General features: G+C 43.4%; 1 protein-coding gene across 3 annotated transcripts in view; it reads right to left on the reverse strand.

Annotated features, from left to right (window-relative positions):
- Nucleotides 1-3,438: 3,438 nt before the first annotated feature.
- Nucleotides 3,439-27,724, reverse strand: part of MAGI3 (membrane associated guanylate kinase, WW and PDZ domain containing 3) — a 57,153-nt gene continuing 32,867 nt past the window's right edge. The window contains exons 7-21 of one of the 3 annotated variants that reach the window (XM_062509442.1): nucleotides 26,675-26,732; nucleotides 25,538-25,632; nucleotides 24,747-24,935; nucleotides 22,777-23,376; nucleotides 21,730-21,761; nucleotides 19,798-19,951; nucleotides 19,227-19,318; nucleotides 17,357-17,546; nucleotides 16,496-16,681; nucleotides 14,607-14,792; nucleotides 11,356-11,449; nucleotides 11,146-11,266; nucleotides 10,491-10,634; nucleotides 8,178-8,316; nucleotides 3,439-6,443 (exon numbers count right to left, since the gene is read on the reverse strand). In XM_062509442.1, coding sequence (XP_062365426.1) covers nucleotides 5,362-6,443; nucleotides 8,178-8,316; nucleotides 10,491-10,634; nucleotides 11,146-11,266; nucleotides 11,356-11,449; nucleotides 14,607-14,792; nucleotides 16,496-16,681; nucleotides 17,357-17,546; nucleotides 19,227-19,318; nucleotides 19,798-19,951; nucleotides 21,730-21,761; nucleotides 22,777-23,376; nucleotides 24,747-24,935; nucleotides 25,538-25,632; nucleotides 26,675-26,732 — 3,362 coding nt within the window. In that variant the 3' untranslated portion in view covers nucleotides 3,439-5,361. Of the gene's footprint in view, nucleotides 6,940-8,177; nucleotides 8,317-10,490; nucleotides 10,635-11,124; nucleotides 11,267-11,355; nucleotides 11,450-14,606; nucleotides 14,793-16,495; nucleotides 16,682-17,353; nucleotides 17,547-19,226; nucleotides 19,319-19,797; nucleotides 19,952-21,729; nucleotides 21,762-22,776; nucleotides 23,377-24,746; nucleotides 24,936-25,537; nucleotides 25,633-26,674; nucleotides 26,733-27,724 lie in introns of all 3 variants that reach the window. The other 2 variants (XM_062509441.1, XM_062509443.1) reach the window with 2 other exon arrangements.

A 27,724-nucleotide genomic window follows, 5' to 3' on the forward strand; every position in this document is an offset into this window, starting at 1 on the left:
CCTAACCCTAACCCTCCACCTAGTCCTCCCCTCTCCTAATCTAACCCTAACCCTAAAACTAACCCTAACCCTAAACCTATCCCTAACCCTTAACCTAACCCTAAATCTAACGCTATACCTAATATTAACCCTAACCCTAAGCCTAACTCTAAACCTCCACCTAGTCCTCCCCTCTCCTAACCTAACCCTAACTCTAAACCTAACCCTAACCCTAACCCTAACCTAACCCTAACCCTAAACATAACCCTAACCCTAACACTAACCCTAACCCTAACCGTCCACCTAGTCCTCCCCTCTCCTAACCTAACCCTAACCCTAACCGCTAACAACACCCTAACCCTCCACCTAGTCCTCCCCTATCCTAACCTAACCCTAACCCTAGCCGCTAACCCTAACCCTAACCCGCCAGTAGTCCTCCCCTCCCCTAACCTAACCCTAACCGTTAACCCTAACCCTAACCCTCCACCTAGTCCTCCCCTGTCCTAACCTAAACCTAACCCAAACCGCTAAACCTAACACTAACCCTAACCCTAAACCTAACCCTCCACCTAGTCCTCCCCTCTCCTAACCTAACCCTAACTGTAACCCTAACCGCTAAACCTAACCCTAACCCTAACCCCTTACCCTAACACTAACCCAACCCTAAAACTAAACCTAACCCTATACCTAATATGAAACCTAACCGCTAAACCTAACCCTAACCCCTAACCCCTAACCCTAACCCAACCCTAACACGAACCCTAACCCTGACCCTAGCCCTAACCCTAACGCTAACATTAACCCTAAACCAACCCTAAACCTAACCCTAACCGCTAACCCTAACCCCTAACCCTAACACCCTAACACTAACCCTAACACTAACCCAACCCTAACCCTAAACCTAACCCTATACCTAATATTAACCCTAACCCTTACCCCTAATGCTAACCCTAACCCTAACCCCAAACCTAACCCTAACCCTCCACCTAGTCCTCCCCTCTCCTAACCCAACCCTAACCGTTAACCCTAACCCTAACCCGAACCATAACCCCCCACCTAGTCCCCCCCTCTCCTAACCTAAACCTAACCCTAACCGCTAAACCTAACACTAACCCTAACCCTAATCCTAACCCTCCAACTAGTCCTCTCATCTCCTAACCTAACCATAACCCTAACCACTAAACCTAACCCTAACACTAACCCCTTACCCTAACACTAACCCTAACACTAACCCAACCCTAACCCTAAACCTAACCCTATACCTAATATTAACCCTAACACTAACCCTATCCCTAACCCTAACCCTTAACCCTAACACTAACCCTAACCCCAACCCTTACCCCTAACCCTAAATCTAACCCTAACCCCTAACCCTAAACCTAACCCTAACACTAACCCAACCCTAACCCTAAACCTAACCCTATACCTAATATTAACCCTAACACTAACCCTATCCCTAACCCTAACCCTTAACCCTAACACTAACCCTAACCCCAACCCTTACCCCTAACCCTAACCCTAAATCTAACCCTAACCCCTAACCCTAAACCTAACCCTAACACTAACCCAACCCTAACCCTAAACCTAACCCTATACCTAATATTAACCCTAACCCTAACCCTAAAGCTATCCCTAGCCCTAACCCTAACCCTAACGCTAACACTAACCCTAAACCAACCCTAACCCTAACGCTAACCCTAACCCTAACCCCTAAAACTAACCCTAACCCCCTAACCCTAACCCCAAACCTAACCTCACCCCTAACCCTAACCCTCCACCTAGTCCTCCCCCCTCCTAACCTAACCCAAACCCTAACCGCTAACCCTAACCCTCCACCTAGTCCGCCCTCTCCTAACCTAACCCTAACCCTAACGCTAACCCTAATCCTAATCCTAACCCTAACCCCAACCCTTACCCTAACAGTAATCCTAACCCTAATCCTAACCCTACCCCTAAAACTAACCCTAACTCTAACCCTAACCCTAAACCTAACCCTAACCCTAACCATAACCCTAAACAGAAAGCATAAACCTAAACGTAACCCTAACCCTAACCACTAACGCGAACCCTAACACTAAACCTAACCCTAACCCTAAACCTAAATCCAGGTAATGTTTCCTCCGAATGGTGGCACTTTTCCCCAAGAAGCCAAATTCAAGAGCCCTCAATGCAGATGTCATTTTGTAGGGCACGTTTGGGCCTCCGATGGCAGCCAGGTTGGGAGGAGGGGGCAGCTTTGGTCTGGGAAAAATCCCCGTCATTCTGGCATTTTTGTAGGTAAAAGGCCAGGACGGGCCACAAGCAAGTTAGGCAAGCTGGCTCCGAAAGGAGGCACTTTTCCCCAAGAAGCCAAACTCAAGAGCCCACTTGGCAGATGTCATTTTGTGGGGCGCGTATGGGCCTCAGATGGCAGCCAGGTTTGGAGGAGGGGGCAGCTTTGGTCTGGGAGAAAACCTCGACCATTGGGAATTTTTGTAGGCAAAAGCCCAGGACAAGCCACATTCAAGTTGGCTCCGAAAGGAGGCACTTTTCCCCAAGAAGCCAAACTCAGGAACGCACTTACCGGATGTCATTTTGTAGGGCACGTCTGGCCCTCCGATGGCAGCCAGGTTTGGAGGAGGGGGTCAGCTTTGGTCTGGGAGAAATTCTCGACCATCTGGAATTTTTGTAGGCAAAAGCCCAGTAGGAGCCACAAGCAAGTTATGCAAGTTGGCTCCGAATGGAGGCACTTTTCCCCAGGAAGCCAAACTCAGGAACCCACAATGCAGATGTCATTTTGTAGGGCGCGTTTGGGCCTCTGATGGCAGCCAGGTTTGGAGGAGGGGGCAGCTTTGGTCTGGGAGAAATCCTCGTCCTTCTGGAATTTTTGTAGGCAAAAGCCCAGGACGGGACGCAGGCAAGTTGGCTCCGAAAGGAGGCACTTTCCCCCAAGAAGCCAAACTCAAGAGCCCACTTGGCAGGTGTCATTTCAGAGGGCACGTTTGGGCCTCCGATGGCAGCCAGGTTTGGAGGAGGGGGCAGCTTTGGTCTGGGAGAAATCCTCGTCCTTCTGGAATTTTTGTAGGCAAAAGCCCAGGACGGGCCACAGGTAAGTTGGATCCGAAAAGTGGCACTTTTGCACAGGAAACTGAACTCATGAGACAAGGCAGATATCATTTAATAGGGCGCGTTTAGCCCTCTGATAGCAGCCAGGTTTGGAGGAGGGGGCAGCTTTGGTCTGGGAGAAATCCTCGTCCTTATGGAATTTTTGTAGGCAAAAGCCCAGGACGGGACGCAGGCAAGTTGGCTCCGAAAGGGGGCACTTTTCCCCAAGAAGCCAAACTCAAGAGCCCACTTGGCAGATGTCATTTTGTAGGGCACGTTTGGGCTTCCAATGGCAGCCACGTTTGGAGGAGGGGGCAGCTTTGGTCTGGGAGAAAACCTCGACCATCTGGAATTTTTGTAGGAGTTTTTTTTTAATAGCTATATAAAAAATAATGAGCTATTTACCGGTCTGTCTCTAGTCAGAACCTCAGAAGTCTGTAGAAAGGTGCTGTACAATATATAAACATTTACACTCAGTACATCCATACACTGCGTAGCATTCCAAGGCCACATGGGTAAGTCTGATACAGGAAGTACAGATACAAGGTCTCTGGAAGGAGACATTACACACAGCTAAGACATTATCAGGTCACTTGAACATATAGAAAAATAGATAGGAGTTGATGTCAGGGAAATTATTTCACTGTGGCTAATTCATCTGGAATTGAAGGACTGGGTTTGTCGCCATACACAGTGGTCAGGCCGTGTGCGTACAGCTGAACATAAATCAACCTCTGGGGAAGATCACAGGGCAATATCTACACAGGCTACTTCAGAGTATTAAATATTTCACAGTCATATTCCAACCAGGGAGTATTTGTATGTGTTACACTACACAGCAAACCTGGTGTTAGTGGCTCACCCAGTGTCGAGCAGGTGAGCACAGTTCAGAGGTGCTATAAAAGCCTTTTGAATTCCCAAAGTCTTTGTTTAAAAGGTGTTTGAGCAGTCAGCTGTGCTTGTGAAGAATTCCACTCAGAACTGCCTCACTGTGCTTTGTTAGCCTTTAAAAACATTTAATGTTTCAAAGCCAAAACCAGATATTCACTTGAAAAGAGTAAATCTTGTTTGTATTTTAAGTTAGTAAAGCTCAATCATTTACTCTTCTTTCTCCAGTAGACTGGGCCAAGGGCCTCCTTTTACCACTTTTCTGCAGTCATTAAAAATCTCATATGTCAAGAAATAATCACTAAAACTATGAATAAAATAAAGCCTTTCCATTTCTGTTGATCTTACAGCTGTAGGACTGATGTGCCAGTAGGTTCTGGTGGTAACATCCCCCTTTAAGGATCTCTACCAGCCCAAACCATAGATGGTGTTTCTCCTGTATCCTGTTTGTCATCAACACTCCTTGATCGCACATTCGTAGTAAACTGGGGTAAGTTCTAAAATCTATAGGCAAGAACTTCACTGAAAAAGCTGCTCTGGCAGCTGAGTCCATCCTAAGGTCAGTTCTTGCCTCTACAGAGGGAAAAAAACCCCAATTCCTAACTAGTATTAAATAATTAAAGATGGGACTTGAGTATCACTTCCACATCGAGGCTGAGTGTGTCATGGTGCCACCAGTGAATCCAAAGTAATTGTGTTATTTAACAGAACCCAGAATTTTCTCTCTTCCCACAGATGTTTGCAACCAAAATTCCTGTGAATCAAGGAACTAAAATGATTTTGCTGTGTCAGAAAAAGCAAAATTACGAAATTATGTCAAGCACCATATTTAGCTACAGGGTTTGGCATTAGTTATAAAATTCTAGGAAATATATGAACTGAGCAGCATCAGCAGCTCACTTGCTGCCCTGGAACTGAGAAAACAAATTTGCCCATGTTCTCCCTGACCCAGCAAGAGCATGTGGGTTTCCTGATGTAAACCTGCAAGTGCTCTAGAGAAAACACCCACTTCAGCCCAAACCTGCCTTGTCTGTGACTGGAATCCACATGGGTAGGATTAGATTGACTGGATACGGTAGATAGCTTGGCACAAGAACAGGAAGTGAGTCAGGATCGCGTTGGCAATAGAGGCATTAAGTAACTTTGTTCAGAGCTCACAATATGCAGGGAAGCTGCAGCAGTGCAACACTGGGAGCAGCAGACGTGGCCTGTGAAGGGACATGGGGACAGCAGCTCATGGAAGCTTTCACTGAAGCAATCTGAAAGGTCCTTCATGGAGCTTAGTTAATTTAAGAGCAAATCAAATGCTTTCCCCCCTCTAACCAGTTATTGAGAAGAACCAATGTTTTAAATTACACTTACTGGAAAATTGAACAAAACATGTTCTAAAAAATAGTGTCTGTCAGTCAGTCACACCTGTTTTCCAGGCACCCCTGCTGCTGGGGAGCCCTTACAGCCAGTGGGGACCTTCCAAGGCCCTGGGGTTATCACTGTTTTCCTTACTGAACAATTCCTCTCAGGCTGGGAAGTTCCATCTTTGGTTTCATTGGGCAGCTCCATGTGTCTCTCTCTGTGGTATCTGTTCAGCCTAAGAGCTTCCTCTGTTTCCACCCTCCTTTGTTTCTCCATGGAAAGCAGTGGGATATTGGAAAGGCTGGATGTTTTGAATCTGCTGGAACCTGTGTCTTCAGAGCTGGACTTGGTTAATAAATCATCCTCAGAGGCATTTCTCCTGGAGTCCCTGAAGGGAAGGTTATTTCCACCAAACACTGGGTAATGTTGGTCTGCAGAACACCCTCCAGTCTTTCCTGGGGTCTTCTGCTTCATCTCTTTCTTTGTGACTTCCGGTTTACCGTTCCCATCTTTCAACTGCTTAACAGTTACTTTATCACCAGAGGATGTTCTACCTTGGATCCTTCCCACTGTTTCTGCGTTTCCTGGCTTGCTGAGATGCATTTGGGGACTTGCTGACCTTCCTCGATTTCCACTAGAAGACTCCTTGTTGTCACTATTCTTCTTCCTTATTTCTGTCGTTCTACTCTCACTCCTGGAACTGTCAGATTTATGTGAGAGATTGTTTTTCTCAGTATCCCCTTTCCTGGGAATGTGTAATCCAATGTGAGGATATCCTTCAGCAGCCCCTGACTTTGCTGGACTGGCAGATCTGCCCCTTCTGATCTCTGCTTCTGAACTACCTTTAGTGATTCCAAGCCCAGGACTCGAGGGACATTCCCATCTCTTCTTTGTTCTCTGGGGAAAAGACTGAGGCTTCCTTTCACATTGGTTTTCAGTTAAAGTGCTTATATTATCAGCCACAGTGTTCTCTGCTTGTTCCAGTTCCTCAGACAGCTGAACTCTGGTTAAATTTTCTCCTGGTACTGCTAAATAACACACTTCAGATGGGGAAGCAGAATGGGAAGATGAAGATAATAATGGTGACTGTTCTACATATATTACATTTGATGAAACAGGATCGTGGTTATCCCAATCACCTGGAAGCAAATGGCAAGAGATTTGATTAAATACACAAAAAGTAATAATCAGCACTGCTGAGTTAAATTCAAAACACATTACCGAGTGGCATATTTTCAAAGCTTTATTTAGCCAGATTTCTGTACTGTGTTGTTCTACCACAACCCTGAGGATGTGATTTTTGAAAAAAAAAATCTGCTCAGAATGCTTGATCCCTGCAGGACTGGCACCATCTTGGATCAAAATAATTTTAAAGCCTACACAGCAAAAATTCAAATTAAAAAGTCCCTGACCTACATTGTTTAATAAAACCAAATTAACTAGAACTGTTATGCCTAAAGAAATCTGAAACAGTGAAAAGTTTGGGTTATTCATAGCTTTGCACTTTAAAAATAGGAAGAGATGAAACAAGACATGCAGATTTACCAAGTCTTTAAGGAAAAACCAAGAAAAGCACTGAAAGCCCTTAATGTTGCTCAGGTTTCACGTAGGGACACAGACTGGAAGGAGCCAAACCTGAAGGAGGAAGAGAAAAAGCCCAGAAGTACATACCAAAAAAAAAAAAAAAAATCACAGAGTACAAGCAAGCAAGATTTCAATCAGAAATGTGGGATTAACAGCAAGGCAAAAGGAAATAAACCCTTCCCCATTCCACCTCTTCCTTCACCTCATCCCAAGCCCCACTCTAGACAGAAGGCTGGCCTGGACATGTTCCAGAGGTTCCCTTTTTTCTGTTTCTCCCTCAAGCTCAGGGAATCTCTATGACCAGCAGGGCCAAGAGTGATGCTCAGCACTCTTTTTCTAGCTCTCAGAAGGGAAGAAATCGAGACAGCTTTGAGCAGATTTTACCCTTTGAGTGAATGCCACTAAGTGACTGAACACACAAAGTATTTGGTAGCTCAAACTGTGTGTTTGGGATTTTGAAAGGATAAACTCAGGGTTGGTCACTGTGACTGAAAAACTTGTCAGAAAAAGTGACCCTACAATTTAGGAAGTTTAACCATCAGCACCTTGGTGTCAGCATCGGGGGTTACAAAGCCTAAAATGCATATTTAGGGAATGAAATATTCTTTGGCTTAAAATGCTGCCACTGCCACAGGTCTCTGATTTGCAGTCTTGGGATTGAGTTAGACGCAAAGTCATCACTTCTGAACTCCATGGCTCCTGCAAACATTTGCTCTGCTGTCCTTACTGGGTTTTTTTTGGCCTACAAAGTTGTGGTTTCCTTTTGTAGATGCAGAAATCACCTTGTATCAAATTGAATACCCTTGGAGAGTAAAGTTGTCCCTTTCCTGCTTCCTGAAGTTTTGGCTTTGAAAAACAAAGTGTTTCATAATTTAGAAGGCTAAAAACAGAAGTAAATATGTACAGAAACAAAGTTTTAACAATACTGTAGCACAGAGAATTTTCATTCAAATTAAAAGGCAATCAGGGTTAATTAGCATATTTTTATAGAAAACTTTGATTAGCTTGGACAGAGCTGAGAAACTAATTAGAAATATGGAATAATTTCAGATTGCACAATACTCCTACGTACTTGCCATGTGCTACTTTTACCCCAAATATTCCTTTTATTTGAAAACAGATATTTTAATTTTAAATGTTTATATTTTAATTTTAATGTAATTCAATAATTAATGCACAGCTGTCACAAAGGCAACTACCAACTACTGCAGTGAACAAGCAGCAAAATCTCCTTATCCCCCTTCCCTGCCCTGCGCCCTTAACACCAAACAGCCCTTGAGAAAACGTACTGTGATCTGGTATCAGTCCAGTCCCTGGTCTCAGCAGCAGCAAAACTTTATTTCCTCCAGCCTGAATCAGCTCAATGGCTCGTGTGTGAGTGATTCCTTGGGTAGGTTCTCCATTAATTTCCACAATTTGGTCACCAACCTGAGGAAAAAAGAGCAGCAGATTAGTCTTTGGCAATCTCTCACACTGTAAACTGATTTTTAATTTAGAAAGAAAAAATAATAGAGGCAGATGCTTCTGTTTTCTTTGTCAGGCTAAAATCCAGTGGGCATTAGTGACACCATTCCATGGATGACAAACAGGATGTGACCCCAGGGTCTGGGGGTTGAGAGGTGCACAGAGGTTGTCTGCTCAGGAAAAGATTCCAGAGATCTTAACAACATCTTCTATTTATTTACAAATAATGAAGCAGATACAGGATGTGCTTGAATGTATTTTCATTCTGGATCATGGTGTGGAAGTAGCACGAGGATCAACCACATCACACCTGTCTGAGGTCATCTTATCCAGGGGAGGATACAGCACCGTCCCTACACCCACTGCCAAGCTGAACACCACACAAATGGGTGTGATGTAGGGAAAGGAATTGTTATTTCAGGTCGGAGAGATCAGTGGTGAGGTCTCAGAGCCAGTAAACAACTCTCACAGGTACCAGGCAGGTAATTTCAGCTTGCGCTAATTTCCATGGCTGCTGGAAAGGGGCTGGAATAGCATATCCCAAAGAGAGTTCTCTATTAGGGGAGATTGGGAAGGGAAATGAGAAGAAAAGGGAGTGGGAGCCTATTTGGCACTGCACACAGGAGCCAACAGATGTCACTGGTGTGTAACATCAGCAGCTTAAAGAGGCTTCCTGGGCTTTGTTGAAGTCACTCTGTCAAAGGAGATCAATGCTGGCCCCTCACAGACAGGCTGGGACAGGGACACACCGGGACAGCTCAGCTGGCTGGATGAGAAATTCCTCCTCACACTGCTAAAGTACAGCCAGAAAGTGACACCGCATCTGGATGACAAGAAATGAAAAGTATGAATAACCTCAGGCTGGGCAATCTCAGCCCATCCACGCTCTGGGCTGGGCTGGGGACCTGGCACATGCCAGTACTGGGAGGGGCTTAGTGTCAAGAATGGACTGCAATCTTCCAGTCCAACTCCCTCTGCACAGGACACCCCAACAATCCTGTTCTATGGTTGAAAGCATTGTCCAAACACTCTTTGAGCTCTGGCAGCCTTGGGCTTGTGACCATTCCCTGGGCAGGTAGCCTGTTCCACTGCATGACCACCCTCAGAGGGAAGAACCTTTTCCCAATATCAAACCTAACCTACCCCTGACACAGCTCCAGCCATTTCCCCAGGGCCTGCCACTGCCCCTCGAGAGGAAGCTGCAGACCTCGGTGAGGTCTGTCCTTCTGCTCCTCTTCTCTGGGCTGAACAGTTTTTTGGTTGTTTGCCCAGAAAAGCAAAGCCCTGGAGCTCAGTGTGACACCACCTGAAGAAGGACTGTAAGAAAAAATATTAGCACTGAATACTACACTGGTGTTGTCTCTCAAGCATGTGGGAAAAGATGTTAATTACTGTGAAGAACAGAGTAGAGAAGTTACTAATACTAAGAATTCCACATCCAATTAAGCCTCGCAGCAAGCATCTGTGCCAGCCCCATTCTACAAACACAGGACAAAGAGAGGCAGAGCCACGTACCAGCAGCAGGGAAGCACAAGGACTGCAAGGGATGGCATCTTATGGGCACTTGGCTCACCTCCATGCTCCAGCCTCTGAAAATCCAACTGAGGGCAGTAGCCACAGGGTCTCACCGACCATCATTCCTTCTATTGCACCCATATACTTTTCTTTTATTACAATATTTGAGAGTCAATTCCTTACACAAAGGCAAGAATTAACATAGTATTTGGGAAAAAAAATCAGGAATGTATCTTCAGAAATGGCAAAGAACAGCAGCATCACAATGTACACACAAACATTCCTTAAAAATTAACTGAGTTGGACAGTGATTCTCCCAGCTCTCTGGTCCACTGTGCCATCTCTTGCTGGGGCTCCTAAAACACCCCTGAGTAGCTGCTGCTCACACCCAGGGCTGCAACTGAAACCCCAGCAAGGCAGACAATTCCTTTGGGATGGGATGGCCAGAGTTGTTCACGGATCCCTCATCTAAAAGCCCATGGCCACAGGGATAGCTGGAAGAAGGGCAGAGGCCCAGATGATGTTCTGGGACCCTGTGCTTGTGAAAATCCAAGTTTGTAGCTACTCTGGGTAAATTCATGGATCAACTGCATCAACAAATTGATCAGAGAAGCCAAACTCACATGGACTCTCCCATCCCTGACTGCTGGCCCATCCTCAGCCAGACGGAGGATGAATAAGCCCATGTTGTACTCCTTTCCTCCTCGGAGGCTGAATCCAAATCCTCGAGGGCCCCTTTCCAACTCCACTGGGAAACAGCCAGGACTCTGTGCAGGAAATCACGGGGGAGAAAGAGATGAGGACCAGTAGGCAGATTTAATCTGTTTTTTTTTGTAGAAAAACGTTTAAGTATTTCTGTATTTTGAGCATTTAAACAACATGCATCCCAACTCTGGGATGACTCAGGGTAATGGTTTTAATCTAAGTCTAAGCATTCAGAACATCTTTCCTTCAAAGTCTGAGATAGGCACAAAATTCTTGAAGAAACTTTGCCAGAGGGTCTGTAGTTGCTCCATTTACAAGCATTTTGTGTTTCTTTCATAACTATCATGAGTGTTCAACTACCCTAAGGAGATAATCACATTTAAAACATTTAATCACATGAGCAAAAACATTCTGTGAGACACTTCAGTGTGTTTTTATACACAACTGTTCTACCTGTCCGACAGCAAAATGTTTCAATGTTCTGCTTTTGAGAACTCTGTGGCAATGTCACTAGAGTGCCTTGATGGATGAGTATTGCCTATGTCTCCACACCCTCTGGATGTTTTTTTGTACCTGGGAATGACGGCTGCCAACACCTGAAGCAGCATCCAACTGTGCCATGTGCTTGTGTTCAGGCCAGGACAGGCGGTAACTACATGAAACTTCTTTTCCAGCTTCACCTTCTGTAGCTCCCCTAGGGGAAGGTGAAAGGATGTGGATGTTACCTTCACATTAATCCCTCTGACCAAGCTTTTCCCACCACTCCCAGCCCATTTTCCCAACCTGTCAGGGTTGATTGGTGCCAATCCCAGTGGTCGGTGCTGTGGGGCTGGGCTCTGCCTGGCCGAGTTTGTTCCTGATGGAGGACCACGTTGCTCTAAAACCCAAACAAAATCAGTAGTCACAACTTTACAAATCCACAGCCAGGACAATGGTCACCAACAGTGCTGGGGCTATTGCTCCCAAGGAACTGCTGCTCATGTGGGCATAACAGAGAGGACTGTCCAACCCAGAAACACAACTACAGTTCATTAGTTCCATGGAATAAATTCCTAGGAATTTTATTCTTTATTTTTATTCTTTTACTCTGCTTTTCCTCAGGAAATACCAACACAATGGTATGGATCCCGGCGTATGAACTGAAGGGTTTTAGCCTGTTTGCAGCTTGGTAAGTGCCAGAGGGGCTTAGGGCTGATCAGATTCATTAAGTTGGTTCAGATATTCAATATAATAACATTCCATAAGAGATTAACAACTATGTCCATTTGAGAAATACCCCTCCATAAAGGCAAGGGAATGAGGATCTACAGGAGAAATGGGGACTTGGAGGTGAAGGCCCCATCAAATAAAGGGAAATTGCCAACTCATTTAAGGCAGAACAGCATTTTACACTGCCCAGCTCCAGGCAAGGTGAGGAACTGGTCCCACAGCCACACTGGAGGGAGGACTTCACTGTCAGGCAATCAAGAGGAATTTTGAAGTGTTTTGCTTTTTCCCAAAAGCTAAGTAAAAATAAAGGTTTCAATAAAACCACTTAAAATAACTTACTATTACTTTCCCCTCCATGTAAAATACTGTTAGTGTGCACTTCACAATAAATCCAGTGCATTTCTGGAAAAAGCCCCATGTTTCAGGACACAATAATGACACTCTCACTTAAGAATAAAAAACCATGGTCTATGTAAAAAAGCCACCTCTTAGCTGGAACCTGAATGCCAAGCAGTGCCCTAAGATGGACTTCTGTGCTGAAACATAAACTAATAATTCCTTTTCCCTGAAAAGGTTTAAAAAAAAAATCATTCCCAGCACCAAAACCTGAGCTGTTCCAGCCCCATTAGGTGCAGCACTACTTACTGCATTTCTTAATTAAGAACAAACAAATTCCACTAAAATACAAAAAGTACTCAAGAAAGTTAAGGGACAGAAAATTTAAAGAACATTACACAGAATTTCTCAGGTATGTGAAACCTCCCAAGTCCTCCTCAGAACTGCTAGGTGCTGTTACCATAATACGCCTTAAAGAGGTTTTTCTCTAGAGAAAAAATGTCAACTTTTACTGCTGGTTTATCCTCACATTTTTAATTCAGAAGCATAGGCAGGAAAAACGCCATCTGTTTGTACAAATCCTGCAGCCCTCTCTGCAGCCTCCTCTCGTGTGTTCCCAGCTAATACATTACAAAAGCTGACAGGCTCCTGCTTATGTGAAAAATGTTGAAGAATCTCTTCTGGCGCATGAAGGGAATTCATTTATTCCCATGAAAAGCAAAGATCACAGGTTTGTGAAAGCCTGGGGGGAGGGAAGGGGACCGGCAGAGGTTTTGTTGCCTCTTTCAGACAACAAAGCTGGGGAACAGCAAACTCTGTCAGGGTTTCTGCCTCGTGAGGCTCAACAGCTTTCAGCAAAAAGGGCATTTTGTGTTTTTGGAGCTATATCCTGGATTTTCCTGGGCGTGAGCCATCCCTGAGAGGCTCAGCTCTCTTCCTGAGTGCCTGAAGCCCTGACTCACCCACATCCATGCTGGATTTCCCCACTACACAGGGTTCTACTGTGAGTTAAACTCTATTTCTTCAACTACATCAAGGGGAATTTTCAAGTGGAGATAAATTCCCACTCCAGTGGAACTGGTTCTGCTTCTTTCTCCTTCATTGTCACAAAATTCTTTACATCTGAAACATGCCAACTCCAGCTCCTCTGAGCCACAGATTTTTTTCTGACTGATCTTCACTCTGGCTTTACCACCTGCTACTGAGGGATTCTTTCCTCTTTGTTGAGTCTTCCCAGGTTCTGGTTTTATCTCTGTATTTCAGATCCAAATCTGTAATTGAGGCAGTGGGAAAGATTTTTACACAAAGTCCATGTATGGTCATGCATAAATAATGGCTAGAAATATGATATTCAGAAAACTTATTTTGAAAACAAATGGAAGGTGTTCCTGTCCATGGCAACCCAATGGACTTTCAGGTCCTTCCAACCCTTCCACAGCAGTCTGGATTTGATAACTAAAAGCTGCAGAGAAAACAGATCTAATTCAACAAACTCAAACTTCAGTTGCTTTATAAACATCACCCATGTCAACTGCTTTGAAGTGTGTGTCCCTTCAAACGGGAATGAAACAGATTTGATAAAAATAAAAATGTTAATAGAAAAGTAACAACTTATAGAGGTCTCTCTACTTCAAGCATTAACAAAAAGGAACATTAAGTCTTTGAAATTCTGTGTTACAGGCTGAGATAGCATGTTAAATATTTGCAATGAATGTGAAATTAGAGAATCATCTGCTGGCTTTATTTACAGCCTGGCTCTAGGTATTTCTTATTTAAGAGGTGAAGAAAGCCAACTTTCTGACAAAATAATGATAGGGAGTTTAGTTAAACCCATAAGTAGCATTCAAGAAAAATGCAGGGTTGGAAAACAGCCTTTCTCTCCAAATTACTGGATTGTATGTATTTACATTTTTGTTTAGAAACAATACCACAGTGCATGCAGTGTTATATGGGAGCTGTCATCAAATCAGTCTCTGAAGATGGGACTTTGCAGTCCCTAGGACTCACTCTGCAGCTCGGGTGACACAGCAGGTTTTGCAGGTGCAAGATTGGCAGGAAAACCCTGTCAAGGGTTTTTTCCCATGTGGTGGGATGTGACCTTTTTCCAAAGGGGAGCTTTAGCAGACAGAACTGCAGCATGGAGAATTTGCATGTTTTAACATGGGAGAAAGCAAAAACACCAGGTTTAAATGGAGAGATTTGAAAAACAGGAGTCCCTGTCGCCTTAGAGCAGGGACAGAGCATCCTGGCAGCACTGGCTTCATTGGGAAGAGAGCTCTGGCAGTACCTGCAGCAGCACAGAACAAACACATGACCTTCCAACTTACTCAGCTTCCCAGAGCTGATGATCCCATGGGCCCCACCCAACTCAGGATATTCCAAAATTCACTCTCCTTCATTTCCAAACATCTTCAAATACTCCATTTAAGCCAATGATCTTCAGCAGTGATAAATACCCATCTTTGATAGTGTGGTGTCACCTTCCTTACCTTCCTCAGCCACCACCGTGAGGGTCACCACAGTGCCTGCATCTTTAATGAGCTGCACAATGCTGTCATGGGAGAGCTCCACGATGGACTGGCTGTTTACTGCTGAGATTCTATCCCCCACCTTCAGCTTCCCACACTGGTCAGCCGGGCTTCCCTCGATAACCCGCCCAATCTTGTGAGGAATCACTAGGAAACAAGAACAGGCACAACAACACCATAAGTATTCACAGAATTATGGACTCTCCTGAGTAGGAAGGTATCCACAAGGATCAAAGTCCAACTCTTGGACCTGCACAGGGCAACCTCAAGAATCCTACCATGTGCACATCAGATAAGCATCACATAGACCCAGAATTGCCAGTCACAGTTTCATAAAATATGCTGAGTTGGAGGGACCCACAAGGACTATCAACTCCTGGCGCAGCAGAGGACATCCCAAAATCCAAACAAATCTCACCCTGTGCCTTAAGAGCATTGTCCAAACACTGCTTGAGCTCTGGCAACCTTGGGCCTGTGACCACTTCCTTGAGGAGCCTGTTCAGGGCCTCACCACCCTCTGGAGGAAGAAGCTTTTCCTAATATTCAACCTAGCAACCTGGCACAGCTCCAGCCATTCCCTTGGTCCTGTCACTGGTCATTACAGAGCAGAGATCAGTATTCATCCCTCCTTTCCTACTCCAAAGGGTGCCACAGGACAGACCCACTATGAAGAATGCTTCATTGTGAGTGGACATGCCAGCCCAACAGCATGGCCTTGTCACGCACAGGATGCTGCACCTGAAGTTAAACATGGGAAAGAAATGGGTCACGCCTGTAAAGGGATGAGTGAGAACGTGTGGTCCTGGAGCACACCAGAACAGTTGTTTTACCATATATAATGTAGTTTTCTATTTTGTGCATCGGCCCTGACAGACAGCGTGGGCTCGGAGAGTTATGGCCATTCATTGTAACACAAAGATTCAGATGCATGGGAAAACTTCCTACTCACAAACAAAAATTAAGCCTAAAACACGCTTTAAAAAGATATCAAACTTCTCCTGCCAGGGACTGATTCAGTCAAGTGAGAACCTGAGCAGGGAGCCTGTGCAAGGCCAGCAAGGTGCTGCATCAGCTCTGCACAGACCTGACCACTTTTCCTGGTCTCTGAGACGAACATGCACTTGTAATAATTGTCTTAAAGGTCTTCCAGCTTTCCTGGCTCAGTTCCCTCAGCTCACCCCAGAGTGATACCATGCACAGACTCCTCCAGAAGCCAAAGCTACGGGACCAGAACAGACAACATGGAGAAAAGAAGAAATGTTATGCAAAGTAGAAGGAAAAAAGACCAATTTCAGCTCCTTTCCCAGAGACAAGCACAGAGGCAGAACAAGAGACAACTATGCCTGAGCCATTTCTATATCTCACAACTGCAGTACCAGACCAGGCTACTTTTTCATATTGATGATTTTTGTAGACAAACACACTCAATGACGATAACACTTTCATTGCTTTCCACCAAATACTGTAGACTCTACTTCCTCAGATGCCCAAAATAATAAATTTTACCTGATTAGGTAATATAAAGCCAAGGTTGAAACCATGCTTCCATTAAAATGCCAATGAATTAATGCAACATCACTACAGCCTGACCAATATCTACATCCCAAATGCTGCCCTGTGACAAGTCCACACTCTTGGGTACAGGTTGTGTGGAATATAAATTCCCTTTTCCACACTTATGTCACAGTGAACAGGAGCATAAATATGAAGCAAGACAGACCAAGACTCAACTGGCTGGGCTGTGCCAGTGTGAGTGAATGCTGACTATGAAGGAAACTCCAGCACTGCACAGGAAGAGATATCCCCATCAAGGCCAGGCAGGGGCAGGGCCACCAGGACATGGCACTTACCCCCAGGAGGAGGTTTGTTCTTGGAGGTGAGGATGACGAAACCAAAGCCTTCATTCTCCTTCCTCTGCAGACGGACGTCATAGACCTCTGGGCATGGCTGGTTGGCAAAGTCAACATGGTTCAGCCGGGGAGAACCGTTCTGTGTCAGGACAGGCTGTGGCTCCTCCTCCTCTGCCTGCTTTTCACCTTGCAGGGAATAGACAAACAACAAATAAGGAACAAATCACACTAAGCAACTTTAGCACAACCAAGAAGTTCAGTGTGAGTGCCAGCACCAGGTGGAAACAGCAGATGCTAATCAGAGCAGGGGGCCCTTGTCAGCTGTAAATCCTACCCCAGCTTCGTCATTCATGAAGTCACTGACTAATCTTTTCTAAAACTGATCTAAAACTGCAGCATCTCAAGATCCTGCCCTGAAACAGCTTTTGTAGCAATATGGTTAATCTTGCTTGCTACACACTGATGCCAAAAGACTTGAGAATACAGCATATGGAAGGTGCTCCTGCCCATGGCAGGGCATGGGACAAAATGAGCTTTAAGGTTCCTTCCAACCCAAACCATTCTGGGAAGTCAAGAAAACAGAATGTGTTATTATGCAATTTCCATAGCACTAATGGCTGTTTTAACTACTGCCTGCAAAAAGGTTTGAAGAAATCACCCCTGCACCATAATTTTCAGAGTCTTAACTGTGCAAGCTGCCCAAGCTTATTAAATTCTGCTTTTCTCCATTTAGGAGTTACAGCTGACCCTCCTCAATCTCAGGCTGCTCAGCCCCAGTGCAGTAATTAAGTTCCAGAGCAGCTTCAGTGGATTTCATTACAAGCCCTACATGCTCTTTCTGGGCAAGCAGACACCTACCACTGAAGAAGATCTTCCTCCGGACAGTGAGCAGCACCTGCCCGTTCCGTGCAGCACTGGTCATTAAATCCAGAACTTGCTTGTGTGACTTCCCTTTCACGGGGACTCCATCGATGCACATCAGCTCATCTGCTGCACGCAGCCTCCCGTCCTTCTCTGCTGCTCCCAATGGGATTATAGCTCCAATATAAATCTGCAAGCAGAGTCCAGGGGTTTGAATGGGAGCATGCATTCATCAGAACACACAGTGGTTGGAATCCAGGTGAATCTGTTCAGATGAGATCTTTTGGGAAGACTCTTTTAAAGATTACCTCACTGTCCAGCTTTAGCAGAAATGCAGCCAGCAAGTGTACTCTGCACAAGCTGATCTAGTGGGAACAATCTGGGGTCTCAAGAGCATTCACTGATTACTTCAAAAATCTTTAATCCATATTTTTGTCATTTCTTCTCTCTTGAGCCTGTTTGTCAGTTTATTAAAAAAACTCAGCTTTTGAAATGAGCATACGCCATGGACTTATTATATATATGACTTCCCAGACATTAATGACACAAAAGCCTCTACTTCATTTTTTTTATACCAAGACTGAGGCAGAATGATTGGGGAAGAAATAAAAGCTTTTGAACAAACTCAAGTTTACTTCTGAAAAGTTGCTTATAGACATTTCCGTACTTCAAGTTGCTTCAGTTCAGCTTTTGGTAATTAGATAATGAATTCAAACATCATCAGTCCTGCCTACCCACCTCAGAAAGTGCTACTAAATATAACACAAAGAAGAACACCACACTATTTCATATGCTAGAATCACTTTCATATTAAGTGGAAGAAAGTGGAAGATTATGGGTAACTACAGCTAGTACTGCTGGAGGTTAAGCAAGAGTGGGCAGCTCATCAATACACATCACTTCAAGACATCAGCTCCAGACTTCCTAACAGCTATGGGTGTTTCGGGAACCAAACACCACAAATGCTATAAAATGCAACACAAGTAACATTCTCTGGCTTTGCTCTTTACTTTAAATGCTTGCTAGGGAGGAAGAAAAAAAAAAAAAAGGCTAACAGTGGATCACAGCTGGGAATGGAAAAACGGAATTCCTTTACTGTAATCAAAAAACAAATCTATGCAGATATATTCAAAAGTTTTTTCTCTCCACTTAACAGCTTAAAGAAACGTTCCTAAACATAGTATATAGTATAAGGCTCAGTGCTTTTTCTCAGGAAGAAATTTATGCAAATTTGAAAATAGAGGGGAGTCTCCTAAAACCTGCCCTTGGAGAACAGACCATCCAGGGGCGTCTGCGCTGGCATTTGCCCAGCGGCCTCCAATGCAATGGCATGCTTAAAAATCCAGTGGGAGAAGCAGGGAATGAAAGGGGTGTGTCACCATCTCAAACCTCATTTCACTGGGCTGCAAGAAAATGAACAGCCTAATGAAATTTTGACAGAAATAGCAACCACTTCCTTCCACTCAGAGGCTACCCAGGGTGGGAAGCACGCCAATCACATCCTGTGCCACAGCCACCACTGGGATCAGGTGACAATGGGCAAAGGCTGGGCACCAGCACGGCCCTTCCAAGGGCTCCAAGACACAGCAACAGCTGCAGAAACACCACTGGTGTCCTCAGCCCAATAAAAAACTCCGGCCAAGGATGAGCTCAGTAGGGGGAAGGGCACAGAACCTTGGAGACTGGAGCCCACAAGGAGGGGAAAAAATAAAGGTAGGACTAATTCTTCCTGATCTCTGAAAGTCAGGTAGAGAATTGATCAATTTTGCCATCACTGAACTGCCTGGATGGGATGATGGGAAATGAGGATGACAGAGTAGGATCATTCCAACAGCAATACTATGAGATAACTGTGAGCAATTTCACTTACAGGCTGATCTGGTCCGTCCCCGCCAAGCACTCGGAAACCAAAGCCTGACTCTTGTTTTCTCAGGAAAACATCTAAATCTCTTGTGTTTGGAGCTAAGAAAAAAAAACAGTATTTCAAAACATGGAGGGGCCATCTTGAATTATTGAAGGATTATGCTTTGGTGGTACACTGAATCTTCTAGCAACAAAACACTAAAATAATAGTGATATTCTCTTTTCAAAATGGTATAATTAATTTTCAAAGCAGAAGTCACAACTACATCTGAGCAGTAGACCAGGATAAAAGCCAGTCTGTGACACAACCCCAGAGCTACTTTTATAAGCAGATTTGCTCCAGTTTACTTCAGAACCATTCTTGAAATTATTTCTGCAAATAACTGTTTTACTGAAAATATGGTTGAAACATATTTTTTGTTTTTCTGATTGGTGTTTGAATTATACATTACTTGAAATGTTTTTTCTGCAGCAGGTTAACAAACAGCAACAAAGTCTCAGTAGTTTTACTGCACACACAACAAAAGAAAAAATTCCTTCACAACTGAGTATTTTCAAGTTGAAGATGATGTACTTACGTTTATCCTCATAAATCGTCTTAGACTTCAGGTAGACTTCGGAAGGGTCCAGTTTAGGAGAGCCTGGTTGCATAGCAGAGGGTGGGAAGGGCATCGGCTGTGGAATGGTATCACTGACAGCTTCCAAACTCCCTGAACTGTCCTGCTTGTCCTTCTGAAACAGCCCACAGACACAAAATCAGTATAAATAAAGGCATGACTACTCTTGTGGGTGCAAAGACAATGAACACTATGCAGGAGAAAAACACAGGAAGAAAGGAACAAAATGAAAGCTTTCCCAGTGGATGTGTCTGACCAGACTACTGAAGTCTTCCTCATTGGCACATGGATTTCTACTGGAGACTAGGCTTGGAAAGGGTTTGAAGTCACTGATGCTCAGAGAGGAGTGAAGCTGGGCAGATTCTGGTGGTTACCAACACATGGGATGAAGTGGGGCATAATGGACCAATTACATTTGGAGAAGACACCAAATCCTTGTAAGGCACCTGCCAGGCTCTGGACCACATTCCAGCACCATGGGCACACACTGCTCCACAGGCTCTGTCCCCTGTCCTCTGCTAATCTCCTCCCCACACAAGCACCAGAGGTGCTCCCAGCATGAGCTGTTTGCTGGAGCAATATACATACAGGAGAGGAGGACACACCTGCATAGTGTGAGGTATTAACAACTCACTGTTTGCCTTTTCATGATCTGATAGCTGCAACATTCCTGTTCATGAGGCAAGGACACCAAATGTCCTTGTGGTCTCTCATCAAAATTCTCAGTCAATTATGCACTAAAATAACTCTAGATACTTCTCCTGGGCTGAAACCCAGCCTGGAAAACTGGCACGTGGCAGTGCATGCTGAACCACAGCAGGAGCAGAACAGACATAGATCTGTCCTTTCACCAAGAGCAGAAGAAACTGCCCAAAGCCATTGAGCAGTTAGACACTTCTTGTATGTTTATAAACACAAGAACTCGCCCTTTTTAAGTGAATTATTTTGCCACGCTGCTTAATGCCACTGAGCATCAAGCGCTCTGTGGGCTGTTGCTCCTGTATGTGTGCTGGAATAGAATGCTAGTCCCCAAGTCCAAACTATTTTTAGCACATTGCCAAGGGATCCATGCTGACAGGGCTAGGGCCCTCCAATTGCAGGGATTTCTGCTGATTTATTCAGTGTGGGCACCTGGATGCTTGCAAGGCACAGAATCTGAAGATCTTATTGAGCACAGTCATCTTTGAGCATGCTGAACATGTGTGTTTGTGTCATCCCACTGCTGGGATATAGCTAAGGTTGCACTCAAACAGTACGATAAAGATAGAAAAAGAAGTTACAGCTATGTTCTGGCAATGGGGTTTTACTAAATTGCCTTAATTTGTTCTGTACAAGAAGCATTTAAAAAGAAGTATATGTGTTTGACCAGCTTAATTTACAACAGAAACCTTAATAATAAACATAAGCATTAATATCAGCATTATTAAATCAGAGGTTGTTTTATTAAGACCAAGGATTCTTTACTTAGGTAATATATATTAAAGATGCCCCAATAGATCAAACTTCCAAGAACAATGAGTATCGAGCTAGGAATGTACAGCTCCATAGAGCCTTGCTGAAAATATGGATCCAAATATAAGCATTTCCAGAAATAAGCATTAACCAGTCCATTAATTCTATGTGAGGATTGAGAAGAATCAAAGGATCATACACTTCCTTTAGAAATCCCATTTCACTTTAATAATTGGCAATGAAAAAAATAGATACTGTATTTTGTTTTCGTTTTAATGGGTACTCTGGCAGCAGCTACTTAGACAAAGAATTTAAGCCTACCAAGTAGGTGTGGTTTTGCTAAACCATCTTGCAGGTAGGTTATCACAAGGACTAAAATCCAGAGGAAATGGTATTACAAAGCAGGTCAGAAACCAAGTTAAATACATCACCAGTACTCACTCCTTTGGCAGCTTTAGTAGGTGAGGGTGGACCTGAAGAAGACAGAAAGTAATTTTAAGAGTAGGTTACAGAAAGTTTGAACAACATTACAGCAATATAATCAGCTGCTCATGGGGTGAAAATAATAGCGGCTGATTCACTGTGTGAAAGGCAAAGTGATCAAAACCATCTCTTTAGAGAAGTCTCAATTAGAATTGAAAGCTGTACAACACTGAAAAATATCTATTTATTGTTTTTGCTAGAAACTGGTCAAGCAAGTCACCCCTCAGTTTATGGGATAAGGAGACTTATTAATTTGTCTGAAGGAATTTCACTTGCCACGAAGAAATCTAATTATTTCCTTAGCTAATTAAAGAATAGTAGCATTTATACAGAAAAATATCTCAAGATTTTTGCAAATGCCAGTGGCTGAAGTCGGGGTTACAATAAAGCCTGAAAGGACACTGAGTGGGCATGAGCTGTTTCATAAACCATTCAGATGCAGTTTCCTTTGAAAGACACGCACTATCTACTACAGCTTTTGGGAAGAAGATGTGTTCTGGTCTGTGACTGATAATCAAGGAAGAGGTATGGACATACAAAGGAAAAACCAGATTTTTTTCTGCTATTCCCAGTGATTAACCCCACCGCTTTGCTAATGCTTCTTCCCATCTCCCGCAATCCCCTGTTCATTACAGACACAGTTACTGGAATACATTTGGAGAACCTCACAAAACTCAGTCCATCATATGCTTTGTATTATACTGGAAAGCACGTGTTTCCTTTAGCACTCCCCAGAGACTTGGAAGAAATAGTGCATAAACATTTCACCATAGAATTTTTGAAGAAAAAATTCCCCAAAAAAACCTAAGTAAAACCCCAACAAAACCCCAGCAATGTGCTCTCACCCTTAACAGTCAGGGGTATTAGTCAAACTTAGAACATAACAGCTCAGAAATATAATGAGCTGCTGCTTAACTGTCAAGACTGGATAGGATTTAGACATCACACTAAAACAGGACTTGAAAAAGCTTATAACCAATGCAACAATTGCAATTTTGTCTGTACCTCCTCTCAAGATAAGCAGGGGCACCTCTGCTCCCACTGGAAACTGTTTGAGCACTTCCACCACCTGCAAGTGGGTCAAGCTCTGCACATTCTGATGGCAAATCTCCTTGATGACATCCCCTTTCTGTAGGCCTTGGCACCACTGGCTGTCCAAAATCATCTTCACCTTCTGGCCTGTGGGACTGTCTGCAATGGCAAACCCAAAGCCTTTAGGCCCTTTGACCAGAGGGATGGTGACCAGCTCCGGCTGAGAGCCTCCTGAGGAGGCAAAGGAGACCCTCTGCTCTGCTGAATCCATGGAAGGGCCGTTCAGGCGACCGTTGACCAACACTTTTCCATTCTGGTCCAACACAACTGTTCCTGCTGCTAAATCTTGGCTGGACACAGAAGCATCTCCCTTGGCCACCGGCGGGCCATTATTGACAGGCGTGGCTGTCAAAATATCCACCACAGGGTCTTCATTGTCATCAGGAAGAGGGTACCCACGACACAAAGTCATATTCACATACTGATTGATGGGAATGAGCTGAAACATCTGGACAACATCTGCATGGGTATGGCCAAGGACACAACTTTCATTTATGTCCACAATGACGTCACCTGTTACAAAAGAAAGTTCACCAGGGTCAAAAACAGAAGTGAAGCCTTCAACAAAAGCCTACATTGAGGAAATCACAGTGCTGTCTTCAAACTAATAACGAGTATCTGGGATATGACTAGTATTTCCAAAAAGCATAAAGTATTTCCTCTTTGCATTTATTCTTTTTCATCTCAGGACACACTGTGCTAAATACCTAAAGTTTAATTTGCAGCAGATTTTAAAAAATGGTACTGTACAGCCACGGGAGATGAAGCAGAGCATGCACACTACAGCAAGCAGATGTCTTCTACTTTAATTCATATTGCACAGCTTCTTAAACCCAAGGCAGAATAGACCACGTCTTTTTTGGCCCTGTGTTTATTTTAGGACTGGCTGAACTTAAAGCTAGGACTGCACACACACACATGCTCCATACTCTTACACTGCTGCCACACGAGGCTAAGAATACATTTCCAAAACTAAGTGATGTGGGCTTCAGATCCCAACACTTTGTTTTGTATTTTCACCATTTTGATGTGAAGCTTTGCATACATGCTACAGTATGCCCTGCAAACTGTCCTACTCCTTTAATGCCCAGGCATCAGTAAAACAGGATCTCCATTATTCCATTAATTACAGTCAGAATAGCAGCACATCTTTTCATTCCAACAGTTCTGCAGGATTGTTTTAATTTTTGCAGAGGTGGAAAATGAACCACATACAAACAAGTTCAAACAATACATCGGCAACAAAACAGGAAATTGTTCCATTTAGTAAGTAAATAAAATTAATCATTCAAAGTATGATTTTTTTTTACTCATTTGAAGAGTAAGAGTTCACGTTGTACATAAAGAAGCATTTTGCCCTTTTTAATATGCAAACCAGAGGTTATAGTAAGGTTACAGGTACCTAATTACACATGTAATAGCCATGAAAAAACGTGCAAGCCTTCATGGATTGCGGGAACCCTCTTCTCTCCTCACTTGTCCAGCTTGCATGACTTTGCTTCCTCATTCCTGCCATGGGTTTTTTTGCAGTTTCAATAATCAGTGTCATGGTTTTTGGCAGCAACAAGGCAAAACAGACCAGGATTCAAACACACTATTTTTACTTACTGGGAAGGAAATCATTCTATGAATAAACATGAAGACAAGTGTCTTTGCTAAAGCAGAAGTACTGAAACCTTCAGAAGTGCCCTTAAAGTCGATTTTTATCTGGAATGTTGCTTCTTTTCCTTTTCAGCCACTGCTCTGCACAGATCTTTCACAAATCTGAAAACATTTTCATTTTAATAGTGAGGATGTAGATGGAGTCATCCAACCTCCTGTGCCTCAAGCTGTGTTCTCCAAAGTTCCCCAGGAAATGGAAGTGTATGGAAATAATACTTGACCTGGAGCAATTCTTCCATCTTGTGCAGCAGGTCCATCTTTTAACACATTCTTCACCTGGAGAAACTCATCAGGCCTGTCCCCTCCAATGATTGTGAAGCCAAATCCCATGGTACTTTTTTTCAGGGATGTCCTTATAAGTGCTCCAGTAAGCTGGGATGGATCTCGAGTGAAGACAGACCTCCCTGGTCCTTTGGAATTATGGAATACATGGACAGGAAGGCAGGAAACCAGGGTTAGTTCTGGTAAGTTTTTCCTCTGTTTTTAAGGTGTCACAAAGGTTAATAATTTGTTTATTGGTCAGCTTCTGAAGCACTCTTAAGGGATAAAGCAAATGGACAGTAAAGTGCTACACTCATTTTCCAGCTGAATTCAGTGAATGGAAAAGAGTTTTTGAAAAGATTGCAACAGAGCTGTATGCAAATCTCCCACCTCAAATTCCCAATTTTAATCCTTGAATACCAAGCTTAAAGTAGATCAAAAGCATAAAAACTCCAGGTGTGGTTTTAACTGCACTTCCAGATGGCTCTTCTAACCCTCCATATATTCCAGATCTGCTTATGACAACCAGCTTCAGAACAACCAAAATGATTTAAAAGCAGTCTTAGTGCCTCAGTTCAATTTTAACATGAAAAAAAATACTTCCAAGAACCTCCAAGATCTCGGAAGCTAACACTGTAATGGCTAGCAAAAAGACAAGGCTGATGCCCTGATGAATTCCAGAACTGGGTTTTTATAAAGCATACTTGCAGATAAAGATATATGTGACAAAGAATACAGTATTCAGTGATACCTGATTTGGAAGGGCCAGCATCAGTCTGTCCTAGCTGTTTTTTCCTTTTGGCTTCCAACACTGGATTTTCAAACTGAGTTTTCTGATTAATATGACTGGAGGCATACAAAAGGTAGGTCAGTATTTCAACAGAAAACATTCTGACTATTTGCTAAAAAAGAAAACCCTACAAACCCTACATTTCATTATGTCAGATGAGTGCTCTGGAGAAATGAACAAAAAACTCTCATAACCAATACTGTAAAGTATGAAAGTATGCTTGTTCTTTCAGCAGCTTGCTTACTTTGTGGCAAATAAAATTTTACTCCCTATAATCACTAGGTAACTTGAAATCGTTTAGAATGGAGCAAACCTGCTTTTTCTCTTGAACCATTTACCTATAGCGTTTACAAACTCAGGCATCACCTTTTTCCTAGCAGATGCTGGAGAAGTACAGCAGAGGAGGGGAAAACCAACAGATTTGAGATTAATTCAAATACCTAGGCTTTGCAAAGTGAAAAATGTTTGCTTGTTCTCTGAAGCTACATTTTCAACTCTACCATTTTTCTTCTCCATGGTTGAGGAGAGATTTAATTTCCTCTGGCCTGGAGGAGATTCAAAAGAGCTCTTGCAGCAGTTTAGTAGTTATTGACTTGGCTCTTTCGAGACATCGATGATTTACAAGTTATTTCTGCTCTTTTAAAGTTATCAGGTGCCACTCTTAAGTCAAGTGACTACGTTTTTGTTAAGCTAAGAAAAATGACATCAGCTCATTTCTATCTATAAATTATTTTGGTTGCAACTTGCTTTTCTTCCTCGAATGAAAAACACTCCACTGAGCCTTTCAGGTCACACTGTGGATTTTCCCACATGCCAGTGGTACCAGAAGTTTGTGCAATGAGTTCATGACCCCAGAACTGTTTTTCCTGGATATATTTCATAGTTTCACAGAATGGTTTGGACTGGAAGGAACCTTAAAGCCCATCCAGTTCCACCCCCAGCCATGAGCAGAGAAGGATACCTTCCACTAGACCAGGTTTCTCCAAGCCCTGTCCAACCTGGCCTTTCACTGCATTACAACCTCTACTTACTGGGTATCAAGCACTTCAGAATTTCATGCTCAATTTTTAAGTATGCCAAAACAGTATTAGCACTTACTCAACGTAGTATGTCCCATACTGAGGGTCTTCTATTTTCTCCCAACCATATGGAAGTTCTGCAATCAGAAAGCCCAAGTTCTCCATTACGGGGGAAAACTACCCTCAAATATCAGAGTTTTCCTTAAAGAACACCTAGACTAATATGAGAAAAATACAGGTCCCATTTTGTTCCCTGATGAAAGGTATCAGCCTGTTCCAGGGAATCTGAAGCCCTGTAACTCTTACTCTTTCTTCCACTAAATGAGCCTTGTATTCAATAAAACCACACCATTTTAAACATATAATAAATTTAAAAACCTGCTCGTACTGAAAATTCATGCAAAAGGCATGGCAAATTCATGCATGGCAAATTCAGCATCTGGTAAGAGGGTGCCAGCAGCTCATGACTGACTGAAGGTAATAGTAATAAGTAGTTACCACAGAGGTCAGCTTATTAGGTTTATTGTACTAGTTATCTTGACCATGGAAATTTAAATATTAGAATAATGAATGCAGTCAGTTAGCCAGACATCTTAAGGATAAATGTGCCCCACAATCTTGTTTGAGGCTGCTCTAAGTTTGACAATAACAGAAATTTCCCTAGCATATGATAGCATGTTACCAATTACTGATACCAGCACTGCTCCACAGGGTCAGGCTAAAGACCCAGTGAGTCCATTAATTTAAGTATTGTTCATTTTGATATCCTGCATCTCTGTTTAAAGTGCTCTTTTTATCCTGTGGTGAGCTGCATGTCTGTTTAATAAGCAGCAGTATGCAGCCCATTGCTCCAGCTGGCTTCATTACGGATACATGGCTGTTAGGCTGGGCAATTTTGGAGGATGACAGGTCACTCTGAGCCTTCTTCAGCTTTTGGAATATGTCAGGCATTTGCTGAAGACAGAGCTACCTGATACTCTTTTCTAGCAGACTAAATTGCTCAGCTGTGTAGGAAATGGTTGCAGGAATCGCCTGCAGGCTACTGACCTGGAAGTCTTGAAGGAATTTAAATCAGTCAGATGGTTCCTTTAGCTTCTCCATTCAAATACTATGTCACATGCAACAGTTA

Source organism: Cinclus cinclus, chromosome 27 (assembly GCF_963662255.1).
Source record: "Cinclus cinclus chromosome 27, bCinCin1.1, whole genome shotgun sequence".
NCBI classification, from domain to species: domain Eukaryota; kingdom Metazoa; phylum Chordata; class Aves; order Passeriformes; family Cinclidae; genus Cinclus; species Cinclus cinclus.